This window comes from Carettochelys insculpta, chromosome 6 (genome assembly GCF_033958435.1).
Source record: "Carettochelys insculpta isolate YL-2023 chromosome 6, ASM3395843v1, whole genome shotgun sequence".
NCBI lineage: Eukaryota > Metazoa > Chordata > Testudines > Carettochelyidae > Carettochelys > Carettochelys insculpta.
Genome location: NC_134142.1, coordinates 120,082,778 through 120,103,573, shown reverse-complemented (window position 1 = coordinate 120,103,573; position 20,796 = coordinate 120,082,778). Strand labels below are relative to the sequence as shown.

Below are 20,796 nucleotides of genomic sequence, written 5' to 3'. Positions count from 1 at the left end.
CCTATGCTATTACCTCCTGGGGCAGAAGTTCACCCTGGTCACCGATCATGCACCCCTACAATGGATGCATCACAACAAAGACAAACTCGAGGGTCACCAGATGGTTCCTGTCCCTGCAGCCCTTCAATTTCAACGTGCAACATAGATCCGGAAGCCAAAATGGAAACGCAGATGGCTTGTCAAGAGTGCACTGTTGCCTGACCCAAGTAGCCCAACCCCAGGGTGTTGAGCGGGGTGGAGGGGATGTGTGGCAGGGCCGGGGGAAGGGCCCCTCAGAGGGAGCCCAAACAAGCTTAAGGGCCTGCAGGGCAATCACGGGCAGCCGGGTGGGAGATGGCTCAGCCTAATTAAAGCCAGCTGGCCCCAATGACTGGGCCAATAAGAGGCCTTTGAAACCCTTCACAGTGGGAAGGGCAGGGGGAGAGAGTGAGAGGTGAGCAGAGAGATGCAAGGAGACAGGAGCAGTGGGAGAGAACAGGTTTGAGAAGAGCAGAGGAGAGCAGCAGGCACACCCGAGACCACAGCCTGGGGAAGGTACCAGGGGAATTCATCTGGGGAAGTGGCCCAGGGAGGACAGCTGCTGTGCCAAGGGCTCAGGGAGTCAGCTCCTCTCACTGGCAGCTGCACAGGGTCCCTGGGCCAGAACCCGGCATGAGTGGGCGGGGACTGGGTTTCCCCCAGACCACCCCTTGCCCCAGCAAGGGCAACAGGGCCCTTCAGTGGTCCTAATGGACTGAACAGAGGACAGAGGCCCAGGAATAGGACTGACTTTGTCGCAGCAGCCTTTTATCACAAAGTTCAGAGCGTAATGGTGGCAAGATATACTAGAACAGGCCTGCCGATGGAGGGATGTTGGGGGAAAGGGGCAGTTGCTCTGAGCCCCTTTGAAACACCATGGCAGTGCAAATGCCACTCCATGCAGCTCTAGGCAGAGGAAGCCCAGCACCACTGACTGCCCTAGGCCATGCCCATTCCACCCTTTACCCTCCTCTTCCAGGGCATGTAGCCAGGCCCCTCTCCCACCTTGTTCTGGGACCCATGGTGGTGGTCAGCCCCACTGTACTCAAAAGGCTAAGAGGACTGTCTGTGACTCCCTATTGAAGACGTGTTTAGTGCTCCAGGAGTTAATGCGTTACTGGTTTGGTGAAATCTAATTATAGGCTATACCCACAGTATGGGGGTTTTGCCCTTGTTTTTGAAGTCTTCTCTGAGGTAGGCACTCAGAGTGGTGCCTCACGGCAGACAGTGTGATGAGGATCTCTTTGAGAAACTGCCATCTCTCCAGAACGCTTCTTCCCCTTAAAGTTTCCTCCTGTGAGACCATACCTATCATTTCTCTGAATTTGTTAATGTTTGCTTTGGTGAAGCCAATTGTCCTTATTCTGCTGCCTTTGTTTTCTTTCCTCAGAACAATGAAATCTATCATTTCACGATCACGTCATCTGCACCGTGGATCAGTTTTTTTCTTTCTTAAATTGCTTATGGGCTTTAAAAACAACCCCCCGGCAGCTCACATTGCATCATGCAGATTTCCCCATGCACATATACCGAAATAAGAACAAAGCCATTTTAATTGTTTATTTCACTGCCTCACCCCATGAGATCAACAGCCTCAAAATGCTTCAGGGACTGTGTGCCAGCTGTCAGAAAGATGATTGTAAAATTCCCTACATGGTACACAGCTGCCTCTCTTGCCCTGGGGGAAAGAATGACTCTTTCCTCAACAACTAAGTTGGAATAAATATAGAGGTGAAACAATTCATTTTCATTTCATGGGCTAAGCCGAAATAGCTCCAAGTGGGTTGATCTGTTAACTGGCCGTAATCCAGGTGAGCTCGGAGTGAAACACTGTATTTGATGAGATGTGGTTAATGAAAGGCATTGCTTAGAAGCTTAGTTCCAAAATAAAAGCTGGGTTTGAACTACAAAGGACCATAATTTGGTCCCTGATTTCTTTTACGTAACTTTGGAAATTTCTGCCAAAAGCTTCAAGAAGAGCTGTTTGGAACTTGATGACTAATTGAATGGTAGCTGGAGGGTGCATGGATCTTGATGACTCATCTTATAGTACCTGCCAATCCAATTGCAAATAGAGGAAAATAACTTGATTTTGCATAATTGCTCTGAGTTTAGTAGGACAGACACATTCTCTTTTTACCTTCAGAGGCAGTGAAAGATATAAGAGCAATTATATAAAAATATGACTAGGTATCAATGGTATCTTTTTTACTCTCTCTGGATCTGCTCCCTCTGCATTACAGAGTGAGATCAGCTGACTTTGACAGCTAAATCACCTACTGTTTTTTGATCAGCTAGCCTTACACCACTAATGCTGCTACAGGTGAAGAACTGGTTTCTTTTCATGAATCACCAGTGGGTTTGCTGGCTAAAGTACAATTACTGCTGGGTTCCTTTGTAAGAGCTAGAAAATAACACCGGGTGACAAGGCAGGATTTGCATGACAGGCAGCATGGGCCATATCCTTAGCTGGTGTAAATTGGTGCTGCCTCTTTGAAAGCAAGAGCTCAGTGCCTGTTTAGAAGATCTGAGGCTTTATCTGTCATTCTACCAATGCAATATGGAAATGTTGTGCCCCAGAATGACAATTTTGTAGTCACATTTCTGACTCTAGTTTTAGCCCAGCAAAAGTCTTAAGTCTGAGCTTAACTTTGGGCATGAAGTAGTCCCTTGACTTCATGGAACTATTCATATGCTTAAAGATAAGCAAAAGCTGAACTGAGTTCTCCAGTGGGACACTTTGATCATGGGTGTCCAACCTTTTGGCTTGCCTGGGCCGCATTCAGTGAAGAGGAATTGTCTTGGGCCGCATATAAAATATATAATATAGTTAATGTATATAAATCAGATAATAATGTTAAAAGTTTATGATCTTGTGGGGCCACATTACTAGCTGTCCAGGGCCGCATGCGGCCCGCAGGCTGGACACGCCTGCTTTAGACGGTATTTGTCCAGCTCCAGCTGTTACCGGGGAGGAGGTGGTATTGCTCCTTTGTGTATCCTGCTCTTTCTTCCTGGACTCTGAAGGGCTGAAAGTCATGTCATTGTCCATGCTTTATTCACGTTGATATTGGGTGACTGCTGTCTACTCTAGCTTGGGTTATGCATCTAGGCCATTTACAAACCACAGCTATCAGTGAATCTATGTACTTATCAGTCATGTATGAGCATCTCACAGTCTTTGATGTAGCTTTACAACACCCCTGTAAGACAGGGAAGTACTACGGGACTCCTTCAACAGTTAGGCAACTACAGCACAGAGAGGTCAGGCTAACATTTGCAAAAGCTCCTCAGGGCCAGGGTTTTAAAGCATTAAGGTTCTTGGCCTGTATAAAGTGGTCATTGTGGGGTTAACTGGGTTATCTGGAGCAGAGGTTGCCAAATATTTCGTGCTGTGACTCCCTTCAAAGATACGTGTCCTGCGCATGCCTCCTTGGCACAGGGGAATGGGGGCACCTGACTGCTACTGAGTTCTGACCTTGAGAAGAAGAAGAAGAGGGAAATTCCAATCGGAGCAGCAAAATTCCCTTCCCCTGTGGAGGGAGCTCAGCCACTGTGGCTTGAGGGTAGGGTGGGCATGTGGATCTCATAGTTTGGCTCTGGGTGAGGGTTCTTATCACAAGAGTGCCTCATCAGCTCCACAGTATGTGGGGAAGGCCAGGGCTGCAGGGTGACGGGAACCCAATGACTGGCCCTTCAGTAGACAGCCAGATCTAACCCGCCCACTGCCTAGTTCTCCAGCCAGCCCCCGAGACCACATCATAGTCCCCAATGGCAGAAATAACTCAGTTGTCTCCCTGTCATCTTCTCCCAGTCACCTCTCTCCAAACCTCCTTGTTCTTACCCAGGCTCTGTTCACCCTGGGCAGTCCCACAGACCTGCCTGTGGATGGGGGTTTTCACATGACTTTGGGGTGCTGAGGTCCTGTACAGCACCTTTTTTTGAATTCTCTGGTCTGTGTTCTGCCAGACACCAGGAGCTGGGCTCAGCGTGTCTTGCCTTTCCAGCCCCGGCTGCAACCCCACAAACATCTCTGACACAGGCCTTTCCAGAGGGAGTGGGAGATACAGCGCACAGTTTGAAACCAATTATTTAGAGTACTCAGAAATTGCTGAAGCTTTGATCCAGCTCTACTTCCAATTTTTTTCCACGAGAGTTCCACTCCCTGACAACCCCGCTCTGCATACGCACAATACACACATTCACTCAGGGCTTATCTACATAGGGGGTTTAAGCCACATCTAACTGAGTTGATCTGGTTTGTGTGCACAAGGCAACCCATCACTGTGCACTAACTCCATATTTATCAGGAACGTGGGACAAGGTTTGCTTCAGATTCAATGGGCTTGGTCTTTTGCTCATATGCACACAATTTCTGCACCCCACTTGTTGCATGTTTCCAATGGCTATTCCATAGGGCTTTGCAAGTTGACCATGCCTGACCTCCCTGTTTATTTCTGTTCCCTTCCTGCCATGTGGTCAAGATTCTAGGAAGAGCCTTCCCCACTTTCAAAGGTGGCATGGAGCATGAATTTATTTATTTATTTTTTCTGTTAGCTCCTAGAACTCGGTAGATCATTCTTCCAGCAATACAATAGCACTCTAAAATGCCACTACATGTCTCACACAGTTGAATAAGGCAGCAAGCTCCCCAGCCTGCAATCCTGTGAGTAAAGTATTATTTTTGTACGAAGCAGCGCTCCCTTTTTAAAATAACTCCAGCTGAAATCAACAGGAGATAGGCACCTAAAAACCTTTAAAAATCTATGTCTGGGTCCTAATTTCAAAAGGAGTTTTATATCTTACGAGCCCGAGTCTCCCTGAAAGTAAGTTTGAAAATGTGAGTTAGGCCCCTAAGAAACCTAGGCACTTTTGACAATTATAACCCAATTAGTCCAGCATAACAGAGGGTATTTGTAGCACAGGTTGAAATAGAGCCACAAGTTTTTGGAATCTGAAGTTATCCTCATAACCATTCACTGGGTCATCCTTCCTGCCCTTAAGCAATTAAACAACCTAGTGTTGTGTAGGATGTATAGAACACCATCTATCTGCTTAGGATTCCTGAGTGGACCTCAAGATGTCATTGAAAACCAACAAACCCCTCATTGTAAGCACTTTGGCTGTGTTTGAGCAACGCTTGGGACAATAGCTTTCCACCTGATTAGGGACATGGGGTGTTGCTGCAGTATAAATATTAAACAATAACGGCAACATTATTCCTTCTCTGTGAAGTAATCAATGGGCAGAAATATTTTGATTCAAATTGGGGGCCAAGGACAGGTCATCTTTTGGGGAGAGAAAGTCACCAGCTTTGCAACTGCCTTCTGCTTTTGTCCACAATCAGTTGGATGTGTTAACTTTCTAGGAATGCTCTCAAACACTTCTTCCTTCCCCAGCTTGTTTCGGGATGATGGGTGGATGCCTCCACAATGGGGTTGAAGCATGTGGATTGTTTTTATGGCTGGAAAAGACAATTCTGTGACCCCAGAATTGTCCTTTTAGCTCTTCAGTTTTCATTTAAGTGTTTCAAATTAGGAAAAGCACCAAAATCTAGGATAGGCTGGGGGGCGGGCTACAATATAACCGGAAAGTTAATGTATAGAACTGGTTGGAAAAAACTGATTCAATGATTTTCTGTCAAAAATGCCAGTTAGTCTGAACTGAAACATTTCTTGGAAACATTGGTTTGACAAACTTTTTTGCCAAATAGGTTTCACAGAGCCATGAGGTACTTTCCAGCTAAAATGAGAAAAAGAGAGATTCTAAAATACCCAGCATCCCACTGATTAGGGAGCTCTAGGATGTGGGTGATCCAGACTCAAGTGCCTGCCCCAACTTGGGCACACCAGAGACTTCAACTTGCATCTCTACATCCTGATTAGTAACAGAAAGAAAGCCTTGCTCATCTATATACTATCAAAACAAAAAAGCAATAAAGTAGCACTTTAAAGACTAACAAAATAATTTATTAGGCGAGCTTTTGTGGTACAGACCCACTTCTTCAGACCATACACATACCAGAACAGACTCAACATTTAAGGCACAGAGAACCAAAAATAGTAATCAAGATTGACAAATCAAAAAGAAAAAATTATCAAGGTGAGCAAATCAGAGAGTAGAAGGGCGGGGGGGGGAGTCAAGAATTAATTAAGCCAAGTATGCAGAAGAGCCTCTATAATGACCCAGAAAATTTGCATCCCAGTTCAAACCACATGTTAATGTGTAAAATTTGAATATAAAAGAGAGTTCAGCAACCTCTCTTTCCAAAGTAGTGTGAAAACTCCTCTTCAGTAAGACACAAACTCTTAAGTCATTAACAGAATGGCCCACTCCATTAAAATGTTGACTAACCGGTTTGTGGATCAGCAGTGTTTTTATGTCTGTTTTGTGCCCATTAACTCTTTGTCTAAGAGAGTTTGAAGTCTGTCCAATATACAAAGCATCTGGGCATTGTTGGCACATGATGGCATATATGATAGTAGTTGAGGAACATGAGAATGTGCCCGTGATTCTGTGACTAACCTGGTTAGGTCCAGTGATGGTATCCCCAGAATAGAGATGTGGACATCCTAGGTGGCTGTCCTAACTTTCTGGCTATTATGGAGGCCCTTTGTCTTTCCTGCTTTGTTCTTCATCTCAGAAATTCAAAAAGGTTTTGTTTTCATTCTACACCAACATGAAGAGAAATTTGCAGTGTTTAACAAAAGGGAATTGTTGTTTTTCATCCAGTTCTATTCATCTATACCTAGATTGGCTATAAAAGAAGAAAATCCTTGGTACGTGCTGGCTTCTTCCCATTGTTTTGGTGTGGTAAAGCATCATAGGCTTGTTAAATCAGGTTTACGGATACTTTCAGCTAATCTGGCCCTAAGACTCAGATTTAAGATGTGAATAAGGCCTTGTCTACACAAAGGAGAAGGTGGAGACTACTGCCATTTATCTCCCAGGGTTTGACTGAGTGCCCCTCCTAGGAACGCGCTAAATCAAACACTGAGGGCACCCCTGTCAACTGCAATAAAGTTGACCAGGGAAGTTCATGGGAGAGTTTCTCACGTTGACCTCCCACCGTGGTGCTGTGCCAGAAATTCGACTGAAAGTAGATGGACTCCAGCCATGCAATTCTCACACCCGGAGCTGCATATCTTAGGTCTAATTTGTTTTCTAGTATAGACCTGCCCATAGACCACACGGTTTATTCATGATCTCTGCCTTTCATTTTACATTTCCAACCAAGGGTGTAATGATGCTGTAGTGATGCTGAAATGATGAGGGAGATTAGAGAGGCTATCAAAATAAAAAACACAGTAATAATAGGAGATTTCAATTATCCCCATATTGATTGGGTGCATGTCACCTCAGGACGGGATTCAGAGATTAAATTTCTTGATGCCTTAAATGACTGCTTCTTGGAGCAGCTAGTACAGGAACCCACAAGGGGAGAGTCGATTCTCGATCTAGTCTTGACTGGAACGCAGGATCTGGTCCAAGAGGTAACTGTTACTGGACCGCTTGGAAATAGTGACCACAATATAATAACTTTTAATATTCCTGTGTTGGGAAGAACACCGCAGCGGTCAAACACTCTGGCATTTAATTTCAAAAAGGGGAATTACACTAAAATGAGGAAGCTAGTTAAACAGAAACTAAAAGGTAGAGTAATTAAACTAAAATCCCTGGAAGCTGCATGGAAACTGTTTAAAGACACCATACTAGAGGCCCAACTTAAATGTATACCCCAAATAAAAAAACACAGTAAGAGACCTAACAAAGAACCACCATGGCTAAACAGCCATGTTAAAAAGGCAGTGAGAGAGAAAAGGGCAGCTTTTAAAAAGTGGAAGTCAAATCCTAGTGAGGAAAATAGAAAGGAACATAAACACTCCCAAATTAACTGTCATAATGTAGTAAGAAAAGCCAAAAAAGAGTTTGAGGAACAGCTAGCCAAAAATTCAAAAAACAATAGTAAAATGTTTTTTAAATACATTAGAAGCAGGAAGCCTGCTAAAAAAGCAGTGGGGCCCTTGGATGATAAAGATATAAAAGGAGCGATCAAGGAAGACAGTGCCATTGCGGAGCGATTAAATGATTTCTTTGCTTCAGTCTTCACGGCTGAAGATGTTACAGAGGTTCCTAAATCTGAGCCAGCCTTTTTAGGCGACAAATCTGAGGAACTCACTCAGATTGAAGTGACATTAGAGGAGGTTTTGGAATTAATTGATAAGCTGAATAGTAACAAGTCTCCAGGACCAGATGGCATTCACCCAAGGGTTCTGAAAGAACTCAAATGTGAAATTGCGGAGTTATTAACAGTGGTTTGTAACCTATCCTTTAAATCCACTTTGGTACCAAATGACTGGAAGACGGCCAATATAACACCAATATTTAAAAAAGGCTCTAGAGGAGATCCTGGCAATTATAGACCGATAAGTTTAACATCAGTACCAGGCAAATTAGTAGAAACACTAGTAAAGAGTAAAATTGCAAGGCACATAGAAGAGCACGAATTGTTGGGCAAAAGTCAGCATGGTTTCTGCAGAGGGAAGTCGTGTCTGTCTAATCTATTAGAATTCTTTGAAGGGGTTAATAAACATGCGGACAAGGGGCACCCAGTGGACATAATATACCTAGACTTCCAGAAAGCCTTTGACACGGTCCCACACCAAAGGCTTTTATGTAAATTAGGTGGTCATGGGATAGGAGGAAAGGTCCTTTCATGGATCGGGAATTGGTTAAAAGACAGAAAACAAAGGGTGGGAATAAATGGTAAATTTTCACAATGGAGGGGGGTAACTAGTGGTGTTCCCCAGGGCTCAGTCCTGGGACCGATCCTGTTCAACTTGTTCATCAATGATCTGGAAAATGAGGTAAGCAGTGAGGTGGCAAAGTTTGCAGATGACACCAAGTTGTTCAGGACAGTCAAAACCAAAAGGGATTGTGAAGAACTACAAAAAGATCTCAGCAAACTGAGTGATTGGGCAGCAAAATGGCAAATGAAATTTAATGTGGGTAAGTGTAAGGTAATGCATGTTGGAAAAAATAACCCAAATTACACGTACTACATGATGGGGTCAAATTTAGCTACGACAGATCAGGAAAGGGATCTTGGAGTTATAGTGGATAGTTCTCTGAAGACATCCACGCAGTGTGCAGCGGCAGTTAGTAAGGCAAATAGGATGTTAGGAATTATTAAAAAAGGGATCGATAATAAGACAAAAGATATCATACTTCCCCTATATAAAACTATGGTACGCCCACATCTCGAGTACTGCGTGCAGATGTGGTCTCCTCACCTCAAAAAAGATATATTGGCATTAGAAAAGGTTCAGAAAAGGGCGACTAAGATGATTAGGGGCTTGGAAAGGGTCCCATATGGGGAGAGGCTAGAGAGACTGGGACTTTTCAGTTTGGAAAAGAGGCGATTGAGGGGCGATATGATAGAGGTATATAAAATCATGAATGGTGTGGAGAAAGTGAATATAGAAAAATTATTTACCTTTTCCCATAATACAAGAACTAGGGGACACCAAATTAAATTGATGGGTAGTGGGTTCAAAACTAATAAAAGGAAATTTTTCTTCACGCAGCGCACAGTCAACCTGTGGAACTCCTTGCCCGAGGCGGCTGTGAAGGCCAGGACTCTATTAGGGTTTAAAAAAGAGCTTGATAAATTTTTGCAGGTCAGGTCCATAAATGGCTATTAGCCAGGGATAAAGTATGGTGCCCTAGCCTTCATAACAAGGGCAGGAGATGGATGGCAGGAGATAAATCACTTGTCTTCTGTTCTCCTTCTCTGGGGCGCCTGGCATTGGCCACCGTCGGCAGATGGGATGCTGGGCTTGATGGACCTTTGGTCTGACCCAGTATGGCCATTCTTATGTTCTTATGTTCTTATGTTCTTATGTTGCTTTCAGACTGTTACTAACTTTTCATTAATAATAATCTATTATCTTCTGTGCCTTCAATAATTTGTATTGTTGCAAAGACAGATGGCTTAATTCACAGATGCAGTAAAATAATTGTACTTGAACACCGGTTGAACCTCTCTAATCCAGAACTCTCTTGTCTGGCAACATCCGTAATCTCACATGATTTATTAGCTGGAGGACCACTTACTGTGGGTGAGGTCAAGCTTCCTGTGGTACCATAAAGTTTGTTTACAGCCACCAGTCCTGGCTCTCAGTGTTCTGTGCTGTTATTTACCTGTAATTTACCCCTAAATGTCTTCTAAGGGCCCAGTAAGCAGTGGAAATGTAGGTAGTGCAGCTAGACAATATTGACCTTCCATGGTCCGGGAAATTCTCTTGTCTGGCACCAGTCAGGTTCCAAGGGTGCTGGATTAGAGAGGTTCAACCTGTATATGAAAGCACCTTTTTAAGAGGCTGATTAATTAAACCATTTCAAGCTTTGTGTCTAAGAACCACAGTCATTTGAAGGATGACTTTCCTGAATAGTATCTCCATGTCCTTGAGGCTGAGAATGGGTGACAGGGGAGGAATCACTTGATTACCTGTTCTGTTCGTTCCTCTTGGACATCTTGCATAGGCCACTGTTGGCAGACAGGATACTGGGATAGATGGCTCTTTGGTCTGACTTTGTATGGACTTTCTCATGTTCATATATTCCTTTGTTAGATCCCTTTAATTCAAGATTGAAGAAGTCATATCTGTGCTACTTACAGTAGGCACTAGCTTGGGGAGGTGTTTATATCCATCCAACACAGTGACAGTATCTTCAGGAAGATGTGTCTGAATTCCGTACTCTACACAGCCCTAATGGAATATGTAAGGACCAGCTGTTACATGGTACTTGTCATGGCTTTTGGAGCAATATGCCACTGGTGAGTCAAAAATAGATTTTCCAAGTCTGGCACCATTCCCTGCAGCTTTTTCAAAAATGCTCCCGGAAGACACATTTAATTCAGGTATCATTTTATGTGTCTGTTTAGTAAAGAGAACTCTATATATTGAATTACATTCATCCCCCTCTGTCTTTGAATGCCCTCCCAAGCCTTCCTTATGCACACACTTGAGGTAGGTCTCCATATCTTTCTCTATGAGCAGGGATCACTGCTGGGATAGTAATGCCTCCAATAATGCTCTCTTTATTGTGTTTATAGGGGCGTCTCCATCTCCCTTTTTTCGCTTGGGTTCAGCTGGCAACAGACAGTGCATGTGCTGAGGAAATGTCCAGGGGAAACCACACTATGATGATGGAGTTCATACTCTTGGGCTTCACCAATCACCCGGAGCTGGAGGTGGTCCTCTTTGTTCTGTTTCTAGCCATCTACATCACCACTTTGGTGGGCAATGTTGGCCTCATTCTGCTAATCCATCTCGATTCCTGTCTTCACACCCCTATGTACTTTTTTCTCAGCAACCTCTCCTTCCTAGACCTTAGCTACTCCTCCGCCATAGCTCCCAAGATGCTGACGAACCTCCTCACTCAAAGCAAGACCATTTCCTATGCTGGCTGCGCAATGCAAATGTTTTTCTTTGCTGCCTTTGCAGATGCTGAGTGCCTCATCTTGGCTGCAATGGCTTATGACCGTTACGTGGCCATCTGCAACCCGCTGCTCTATATGGCTGTCATGTCCCGGAGGCTCTGCGTTTCTCTAATAGCAGTTGCATATATCAGTGGCGGTGTGACCTCACTGGTCCACACTTGTTTGACATTCAGCCTGTCTTTCTGCAGCTCCAATGTCATCAATCATTTCTTCTGTGACATGCCCCCATTGCTGGCCCTCTCCTGCTCTGACATCCACATCAATGAAATCCTCCTCTCTGCCTTGTGTGGCTTTATCCAGACCTGCACCTTTGTGGTCATCCTCATCTCCTACGCCTACGTTCTCACCACCATCCTGAGCATCCGCTCCAACGAGGGCAGGCGCAAAGCCTTCAACACCTGCACCGCTCACCTGACCGCTGTTGCCTTATTCTATGGGGCTCTTCTCTTCATGTATTTACGGCCCCGCTCCAGCTATTCATTGGATGCAGACAAAGTGGTTTCTCTGTTTTATACAGTGGTCTTTCCAATGCTGAATCCCCTGATCTACAGCCTTAGGAACAAGGAAGTGAAGGACGCCCTGAAGAGAACGTTACGGAGAAAGGTGTTTTCTCAGTGACATGAGTGGGGGATAAAAGGGAGAAGAGTGCCCCTGGTACATCACACAGCAAAGTCACAATGGGTTTTAAAGGCAAACCCCATGCACATAGCTAGTTTATGTACTGGAATTGTGATGAAATGTCTTTAAATATGCAGGAGTAAAGGCTTGTATGGACTCGGAAGGACCCAGGAGGGACAGACATCCTCTTATATATTGTCACAATTTATTGCATTGCCTTAATCCACATCCAAAGCCTCAATTCCACCCTTTGATAGCTGTATAATCAGTGTGTGAGCTCAAAGGGCCAGATGCAGTGTCCTTTGAACTCAATGGAAAGTCTCCCTGGATGAACATAATGAAGGTTCCTGGAAATTTTTCTGATTGCGTGTATGATTCTTTTGAATAAACCAGATGGAATTATATGCCTGTGGCCATGTCTACACTAGCCCCAAACTTCGACATGGCCATGCAAATGGCCATGTCGAAGTTTACTAATGAAGCGCTGAAATACATATTCAGCGCATCATTAGCATGCGGGCGGCTGCGGCACTTCAAAATTGACGTGGCTCGCTGCCTCGCGGCTCGTCCCAACGGGGCTCCTTTTCGAAAGGACCCCACCTACTTCGAAGTCCCCTTATTCCCATCTGCTCACAGGAATAAGGGGACTTCGAAGTAGGCAGGGTCCTTTAGAAAAGGAGCCCCGTCGGGACGAGCCGCGTGGCGGCGAGCAGTATCAATTTCGAAGTGTCACGGCCGCCCGCATGCTAATGAGGCGCTGAATATGTATTTCAGCTCTTCATTAGTAAACTTCGAAATGGCTATTTACATGGCCATTTTGAAGTTTGGGGCTAGTGTAGACATAGCCTGTCTCATGTAGGAGGCCACACTGGACCAGGTTATGCTCTCTTCTGGTCTTAAAATCTATGAATCTTTGTGCTCGTTTACCACAACGGACAAAATGAAACAGCAGCAGGAACCACAGCAGCAGTCCCAATAAGCAAGAAATTGGGGGGGTAGGGGTACAAAGGAAATAATTTAACAGACTGAGGGCTCATCTATGCTTTCCTGGAGATCGACCCATTCAGGATCAATCTTCCAGAGTTTGATTTTGCGCATCCGTTAAAGACACGTGAAATCAATCTCTCTGGGGTTGGCAGTCAACCCCCTGGACTCCTCCTATTGAAAGGAGTAAGGCAGGTCAACAGGAGAAATGCTCCCCTCAACCTCCCTCAATGAGACCTTACAGTCAACTGCAGACACGTCAATTCTAGCTATGCCATTGAGCCCTTGAATCCTGCTCAAGTGAGGGCGTATGTTTTAGAAAGATATATTGCCATGATTTTACCCCAATAGCAGGGGTCAGGGTTGGGAGCTCCAGGCCTCTTTGACAGGCTCTAACAGCCTCACTTCACATGGCTTCTGAGCACTGGTGGGGGGCAAGCACCGGGCTCTGGGTAGCACTAAGGGCTGACTACTCTTGGCCACGCCCCTTCTTCATGAGGCTCTGCCCCCAACTGCTTGCCCTGGGGCCCACAGTGGGTGTCAGCCTCACTGCTTGGGAGTGCCTAACTCCGCAACTTTTTCATCTATATTATCCTTAGTTTTGTTTTTCCTAGTTTTTATGTCTTGCTTTACTGAAGAGGCCGACCTTTGTGACAAAGTGTTTTCATTTGCACAGTAGCCATCAGTCAAGCATCAATAGTATGTGCTTTACAAGACAAAAAAGTAAAGGGACTGCCTAAAAGAAAGACCTGATGATCTAAGCAAGATGGACACTCTAGGCGGGTCCCACCAGTGGCAGGATGGCCTAGTGGCTAGGTCCCCATGGCACCTAGGGGCTCGAGGTGTAGGACTCCAGCTCATTCACTAGAGGCTGTAGCTTAGTTTGGGATGTGGCCCACCGAGTCTAGTTTCTCCCTCCTTAGAGGGGTGGTTTGCAGGGGTTCTCCCCCTGTGAGTCTCAGGGAGGGTAGGGAGGCTGTGTCCTCCTGCGACCAACCCAGGGGCAGCTCTGGCTCAGGCCCTGTGGGTTTCTGAGCCAGCTCCTGCATCCTCGCACGTCAGTCCCAAACTGTCCTAGCTTCCCTCCTTTTATGCTGCCTCCAGGCCTGACACTGGCTGCAGATGAAATGGGATGAGGCTAATTGGGCCAGCAGGATCTGTTTAGCTCCTGCACTGCTAGGCCTTCATCTCACTCCCTTACAGACACACACAAAGAAAGTAGGATATGCAAGAACTAGGAATCTTTCTTTGGCCATGTCTATACTTCTGGGAAGATCGACCCGGTCAGGGCTGATTTTCCAGAGTTCGATTTCATTCGTCTGGAAGAGACACGTGAAACTGATCTGTCTCGGGTCGGCAGTTGACCTCTGTACCTCTTGCTATCATGAGAAGGAAGGAAGGTCCACAGGAGAAACTCTCCCATTGACCTCCCTCAGTGAGAACAGACAGGTAAGTTGTCTGCAGATATGTAGATTCTAGCTACACAAATGCTGTAGTTAGAATTGGTATCTACAATTGACTTTAAGGTCTAGTGTAGACCAAGCCTTCCTGCCTGCCTTCCTTCCAATAGCTATTTTATTATGAATAATAATCATTATAAAGAAAGGGTGATGCACTGGAGAACCGGCATGATAAGGATGTTCCATAAAGAGGGAGGAATATGAAAATGCACAAAGAACTGAATGAGAGGAAGAAATACACATGCTGTTAGCCATAAGCAGAGGGGGGTGGGAGGTGATGCAGAAAAGGACTAGATATTTCATTATGGCTTGTCCTTGGCAGTAGCCCTCTAATGGCGTGGCTTAGCATTTTAAGGGATAAAGGCCTGTGCTCAGCCAGTTCTGGTTGCTAAGAAGGCACACCTGAAAGGGGATCAGCTGATGTTCTTACTGTTCAGTGGGAAGCAGAAGAGGAAATGGTTGAGGGAGTTGCAGGAGCTGCAAAAAAGAAACAGCAAGAACTATTAGAGACACCGAGGTTGGAAATAAGCTCGGAAGAAAGATCCTGAGAGCAGAGACTAAGGCCAGCAGTTAAATTGCTGTATGCTGTTATTCTCACTTTGGTTTGTTGTGTCTTGGAAAATGACTAAAAGCTTCCACTCAAGCCACAATGGGGTGTTTAGGGGGAAGACATGAGCATGGAAGGAGTGGGGTTTGGGAGGAGGCTGCTCTACAACAGTGAACCCTGAATTTGTGCACCCACAAAATCAGGGTATTTCAAGTTCTGGACTCCAACCTGATCTGAAGGCAGCTGCTCAAAATCATCCATAAGTAACATTTAATTCAGCTGTGGCTTTTCACGGACACAAGGTCATGCTCCCAGGATTCAAGTAAATTTAAAAACCAGCATCATGCATTGTAAGTGGCACTCCATGCAGACCAAAAGGATGGACCAAGACAGGTCTATAGCTCCTAGACCAGGCGTGCTGCATGCTGGGGACCAAGTCATGCTCACCACCCCACTCTCAAAGCCCCTTGGGAATCAGTGATGAAAATGGTGTTAAACCTTATAAGGGCCATTATGCCAGCACAGTATGGCACCTTGTCCTTCCCCTGAATTGTGCCAGCACACCTCCTATACCAAACACTGGGCTGGGGAGAAAGGGATGAATTCTACAACAGCCATTGAGCCCATATCCCCAGAGCGGCACACACGTTTGCAAAATTTTAAGGATACTGCACCTTTATTCATAGAATAATAGAATACTAGCATTGGACCTTCGCCTCTCGCAGTTGCCTTGAATGTACCTCCAATAAGACACTAAGTAGAAAACCGTATGAATTAAATGCATATGACCCAAGCAATTTTGCGCCGCGAGCCACCTTGCAGGTGGACATTACGAGCCCTCTGACAGATGCTAAATTGTTCCCTAAAGCTTTAGTAGTTGTCGATCTCGGATCACGCCAAGTCTGGGCTGCACCAACGAAGAAGACCACGTCAAAGGATATAATCAGGTTGCTAATCAAGTGTGCTGCATATTGGAAAATTCCCCAAACTATACAATCAGACAATGGACCTCCTTTTAACTCAAAAGACATTAATCAACTTATCAGATCATGGAACACAAACTGGCATTTCCATATGCCGTACCACCCTGGAGGGAGCAGGGTGGTAGAGCGCAAAATCGGAGTTTTAAAAACTCAATTAAGAATTCTGAACACTAATCATAATTATGAAGCGTGGCCTCTTCACTTGGCTCAGGCATTGCTCAATATCAACAGGGCAGTTTCACAATGGCCGGACATAAGCCCTAAGACTAGAGATGAATGGGTGCCTGTGTATGAACCCAATCAGAATGTTTGGGTCACTTTACCTGGGGAAGGACACGGTAAACTTTTTGCAGCAACAATTGATAAGGCTGAATCCTATCCCAATACCTATCATCTGTTAACCCCCAAAATCATTGTACATCACAACTGGCTGTCAAAACAGAGTTAATTAATCATTGTAATCAAAATCATTGTTGTAATTATCGATCATTGTTCTGTATTTCAACTGCTGCTCTATATTAGTGTCCTGTAATGTTTACATCAGTGTGCCTTAATTCTAACCTAACCAGTCATTGTTCAACAGATCGTCGTCATCCTAATGACTGCCGTGGTGTCTTCAATCAATCATCATGATCATGCCAATATCTACATAAAGACATCGGAAGCAGTAGCCTCCACCTTAAATAAATCTGATTGCTGGGCTTGCTCCATCATACCCGATAACTCCTACACCGGCATTCCATTTGACTCAGTTCTGCTTACAGAGATTGCAATGACAGACGATTGGACTGCAGATGCCATGAGTCAAACGAATCAACAAATCAGTGCAGACTGGAACAACTCTAATTATTTAATAGTAGATCAAAAAGTCGGACAATGGTGCTTCGTCTGCAATGGCAGGGATGTTTATGGCAAACAATACAAAGCGACTTTTAGTTTGCACCAAGGGGTTAGGCGGCAAGAGACAATCTCAGTTAAAATTGGACATAAAAAGTTGCCTGTGGGTAATAGCACGTGCACCAATTATATACTTAACGAAGGGTATTTGCTGAATGGAACATGGGCAGAAAAGGTCCAGTGCTACTGGTCAAAACCAAACCAAACCAGTGGGCGATGTATATATAATCTTGCTAAAGAATTGTACAACTGTACAAGCAGCGCCAGGGCAAAAAATCAACTACCCTTTTCAGGTTATTATTCAATAATGCGTGCAATGAACCCTAATTGTGATCATGGACTGTATGCCTTGCAGGGCCACTACTTTATATGTGGACAAAAAGCTTATAAAACGTTACCAGCACACCAGAAAGGCAAATGTTACCTTGCCTATGTTGTCCCTGGGGTTCAAGTACACAATGAACTACCACAAGGAAAGATACGAAACGTGTGAGATTTGGTAACAGCTAAAAAGGGCATTGCCAAACAAAAGCCATTAAACGTTCAAGAACTAAGAGGCTGGGCATTTTTACCACCCGTAGGAATATCCCGTGTCGGCGCTGCAGTACTTCGACTTCAATCAGTGATAGAAATTATAGCTAACGATACCAGTGAATCATTGAAATTATTAGCGGAAGAGCAAAAAATCATGCGGCAAATGGTATTACAAAATAGGATGGCACTGGACTTAGTGTTAGCGGCTGAGGGAGGAACCTGCACATTAATAGGAGTGAAATGCTGTGTTTACATAAAGGACAATTATAATCAAGTATTTGACAGAGCCGAACATTTAATGAAAATCGCATATGTTCCCCGAGTCCCAGCTATGGGACCTTTGGACATGGATTTTTAAACCTTTAGGTTATCAGGGTACACAAATCATGAAAGGAGCGGTAATTGTGTCATTAATAATCATTTGTATATATCTGTTTTTTGTAATTGTGTCTTGTTTGATCAATGGTTGCAAAAGAATCAAGCTCACAAAAAGAAATAATCAAATCGTAATAAGGAAACTGAACCTCAAATTACTTATGCATATACTTAATACAAGCAATTATGTACCTGTAAATATTTGTGAAGTCATGTATATATTCAAACATCAATGTAAATAAGAATAAAATATCCTTTTTATCAGACTAAATGAATGGATATGTATAGAGTAATTGGTAAATTAGTAGAGGTGCCTCATGATGGTCAAGCATGTGCTTAGTTTGGAGGGACCTTGCCACCCTCGGCTGTGGCCATGGAGGCATGTCAAGAAATCCTGTCAGAAAAACCCCTGGCAGGATTTCAGGACTCCCCCAGCCTCTGGTGTACTACGAGGTCTCCTTGGCAACAGGTCGTGCTTGATACATTAATAAATCGCAAAGTTTTACCTCAGAAATTTCTTAGAATATTGGTTTTTATTTAAAATCAATACATAGCCATTCATTCAAACTGAGGGGAATGACCATTGGGGGTACCCCACAGACACTGTATGCCCATATATGGACATGTTTCTAGCAAGTTCCATAGTCCTCAGACCAAAAAGGTGAGGTTCTCAACCAGGTCTGACCAGAACTTTGGGACTAATGAATATTCATAAGACTGCTCTATAAAAGAGCAGGCCTCACAACAAGGAGAGAGAGAAGCCAGGCAAAGCCCTTTGGGAAGGTTGCGTCTAACAGACAAGACCAATCCCTTTTGGTAGCCCCCAGGGGCGAAGCTAAAAGAGAGCAAAAATCACTGAAGGGACCAGGGTGAACGGCATCGAGCTAGCCTCCACCTGCCCTTATTCTATTGAGCTGACGCTCACCGGTAGCTGCCAAGTGTCAAGCGGCGGCACTGTGATGGCGAGACTACAGAACCCAGCGCGGCTCCCAGCAGGCGGCAGCGTTTCCTAAGCAGCACTCCCTGCTCTCACGGCTAGTGGTCGACCTGGGCTCTCAGGGGGTACTGCGCCCTAGTCAGTGTGTTGCAGCGGAGCCTCCAGAGAAACCAGACTAACACCACCACGCTACCTGCGGTTGTCGGGACCACCTTACCTGAGCACGAGACAACATTATCTACAGCACAGGGACTGTCAGGCAGCAGCAAAAGAATTGCGCCCCAGTCACCTGCCATATCCTTCTTATTAACTGCGTGTACCAATTATTGATTTAAACTCTTCAGTTTTGTAAATCCAATTCATTTTTCCTTACCTGTAGCGCTGACAAGAAAGGACTTCATGTTAAACCAGTGTTCCCCTGGATAATTATCAGCCACGTCTGCAAGTGGACAAATTTATGCAGGAAATTCTCCAAAATATAAGAAAAATCCAGAAAAAGGTAGCTATCCAGCTCAAGTAGAACATAAGTATATAGACCAGAGACTAAATGATAGGTTTAAACCCCTAGGGTACGTCTACACTAGCCGGCTACTTCGAAGTAGCCAGCACAACATCGAAATAGCACGTGTCGCGTCTACACGCGCCGTGTGCTATTTTGATGTTCAAATTGACGTTAAGCAGCGAGATGTCGAAACTGCTATTCCCATCCAAAGATGGGAACAGTGCCCTACTTCGACGTTCGACGTCGAAGTAGGGTATGTGTAGACGATCCACGTCCTGCTACTTCGACATAGCGGGGTCCGCCGTGGCAGCAATCAGCTGTTAGGCGGAGACATGCTGTCCAGCCCCTACAGGGCTCTATGATCTCTGCACCTAGCGGTTCTTAAAGCTGCACAGACCCGGAAACCCCGTAGCAGGAAGCTGACACCATGCAGGCAGCAGCCGTGCCATGAGGTGCCCCTGCACAGGCCAGACGGACACCATGGCAGTGAGCCAGCCTCCTGAGCACGCCCAGAGCTCCCTCTCCGGGCCATCCCAGGGCTCCCAGGCCTCCAGCTGGCGGGGAAGGAAGTGGGGCTCCTCCTGGACTGACTCTGAACTCCGAGACCTGCTGGGGCTCTGGGGTGAGGAGGAGGTGCTGCATATCATGGGGAGCAAGCGGCAGAACATGGAGGCGTTCACCTGGCTAGCCGAGGGCCTGGCTGCCCAGGGTCACCCTGCCCGCACTCCTGACCATGTCAGGAGTAAGGTCAAGGAGTTGTGGCAGGGTTACACCCGGGCCCGGGACTCGGCCAGCCAGTCTGGGGCTGCCCCCACAGCTTGCCCCTATTACCGGGAGCTCAGGGCTATCCTGGGCCCCCGGGACACCTCCTCCCCCACAGCCACCCTTGATACCACGGCTGATGAGCCCCAGCAGGCCTCGGCACCAGGGTCAGGTCCGGAGGCCAGCCCTGCACTCCCCAGGCTAGAGCCCAGACCCTCCACCCTGGCCACTGAGTAGTCCAGCGAGGAGGGCGAGCTTGTGCTGGATATCCCATCCCACAGCTCCACCTGGATGTCTGCTAGATGGGCCTCTCCTGATCCTGGCAGTGCACTGTTGGGTACGTACTCCACAGGGCACAGACCCCCTGAGCATGGGGCAGGGGCACCACTTGATTGGGGGCCTCCCACATCCCCACAAGACCCCAGCCTGACATGGCCCGGGCAGACCATGGCCCAGGGACAGTGCCTCAGCCACCAGTGCCCAGCAGCACCTCCACCCATGGACAGTGCTGTGCGCCACCCCCGGTGGGAGATGAGAGGGGCGGACCACTGGAAGGGGCCACCCACAGGATCACTGCACGCACCAATGGGGGATGGGGGGGACCACAGGCCCTTGGGGGGATGGGGTGTGAGCCATGGGTCAGGGCTGGGTACTCATGGCCTCCCTTCCCCCT

The 20,796-nt window shown here is 45.9% G+C and overlaps 1 protein-coding gene across 2 annotated transcripts; it reads left to right on the top strand.

Annotated features, from left to right (window-relative positions):
- Positions 1 to 3,789: 3,789 nt before the first annotated feature.
- On the top strand, positions 3,790 to 12,142 carry LOC142014865 (olfactory receptor 5AS1-like). Of its 2 annotated transcripts, XM_074998078.1 has the most exons (2): positions 3,790 to 3,809; positions 11,212 to 12,142. In XM_074998078.1, the coding sequence occupies exons 1-2, from the start codon at positions 3,790 to 3,792 to the stop codon at positions 12,140 to 12,142; spliced, it is 951 nt and encodes a 316-aa protein (XP_074854179.1). The 2 variants fall into 2 exon arrangements, with proteins under 2 accessions (XP_074854179.1, XP_074854180.1); XM_074998079.1 differs by lacking the exon at positions 3,790 to 3,809 and having other exon boundaries at positions 11,204 to 12,142.
- The last annotated feature ends 8,654 nt before the right edge of the window (positions 12,143 to 20,796 follow it).

Coding starts and splice junctions, on each gene's coding strand:
- LOC142014865 (XM_074998078.1), top strand. CDS start 3,790: ATGGCAGAAATAACTCAGTT. Junction 3,810..11,211: donor ATGGCAGAAATAACTCAGTT/GTCTCCCTGTCA, acceptor GGAAATGTCCAG/GGGAAACCACACTATGATGA.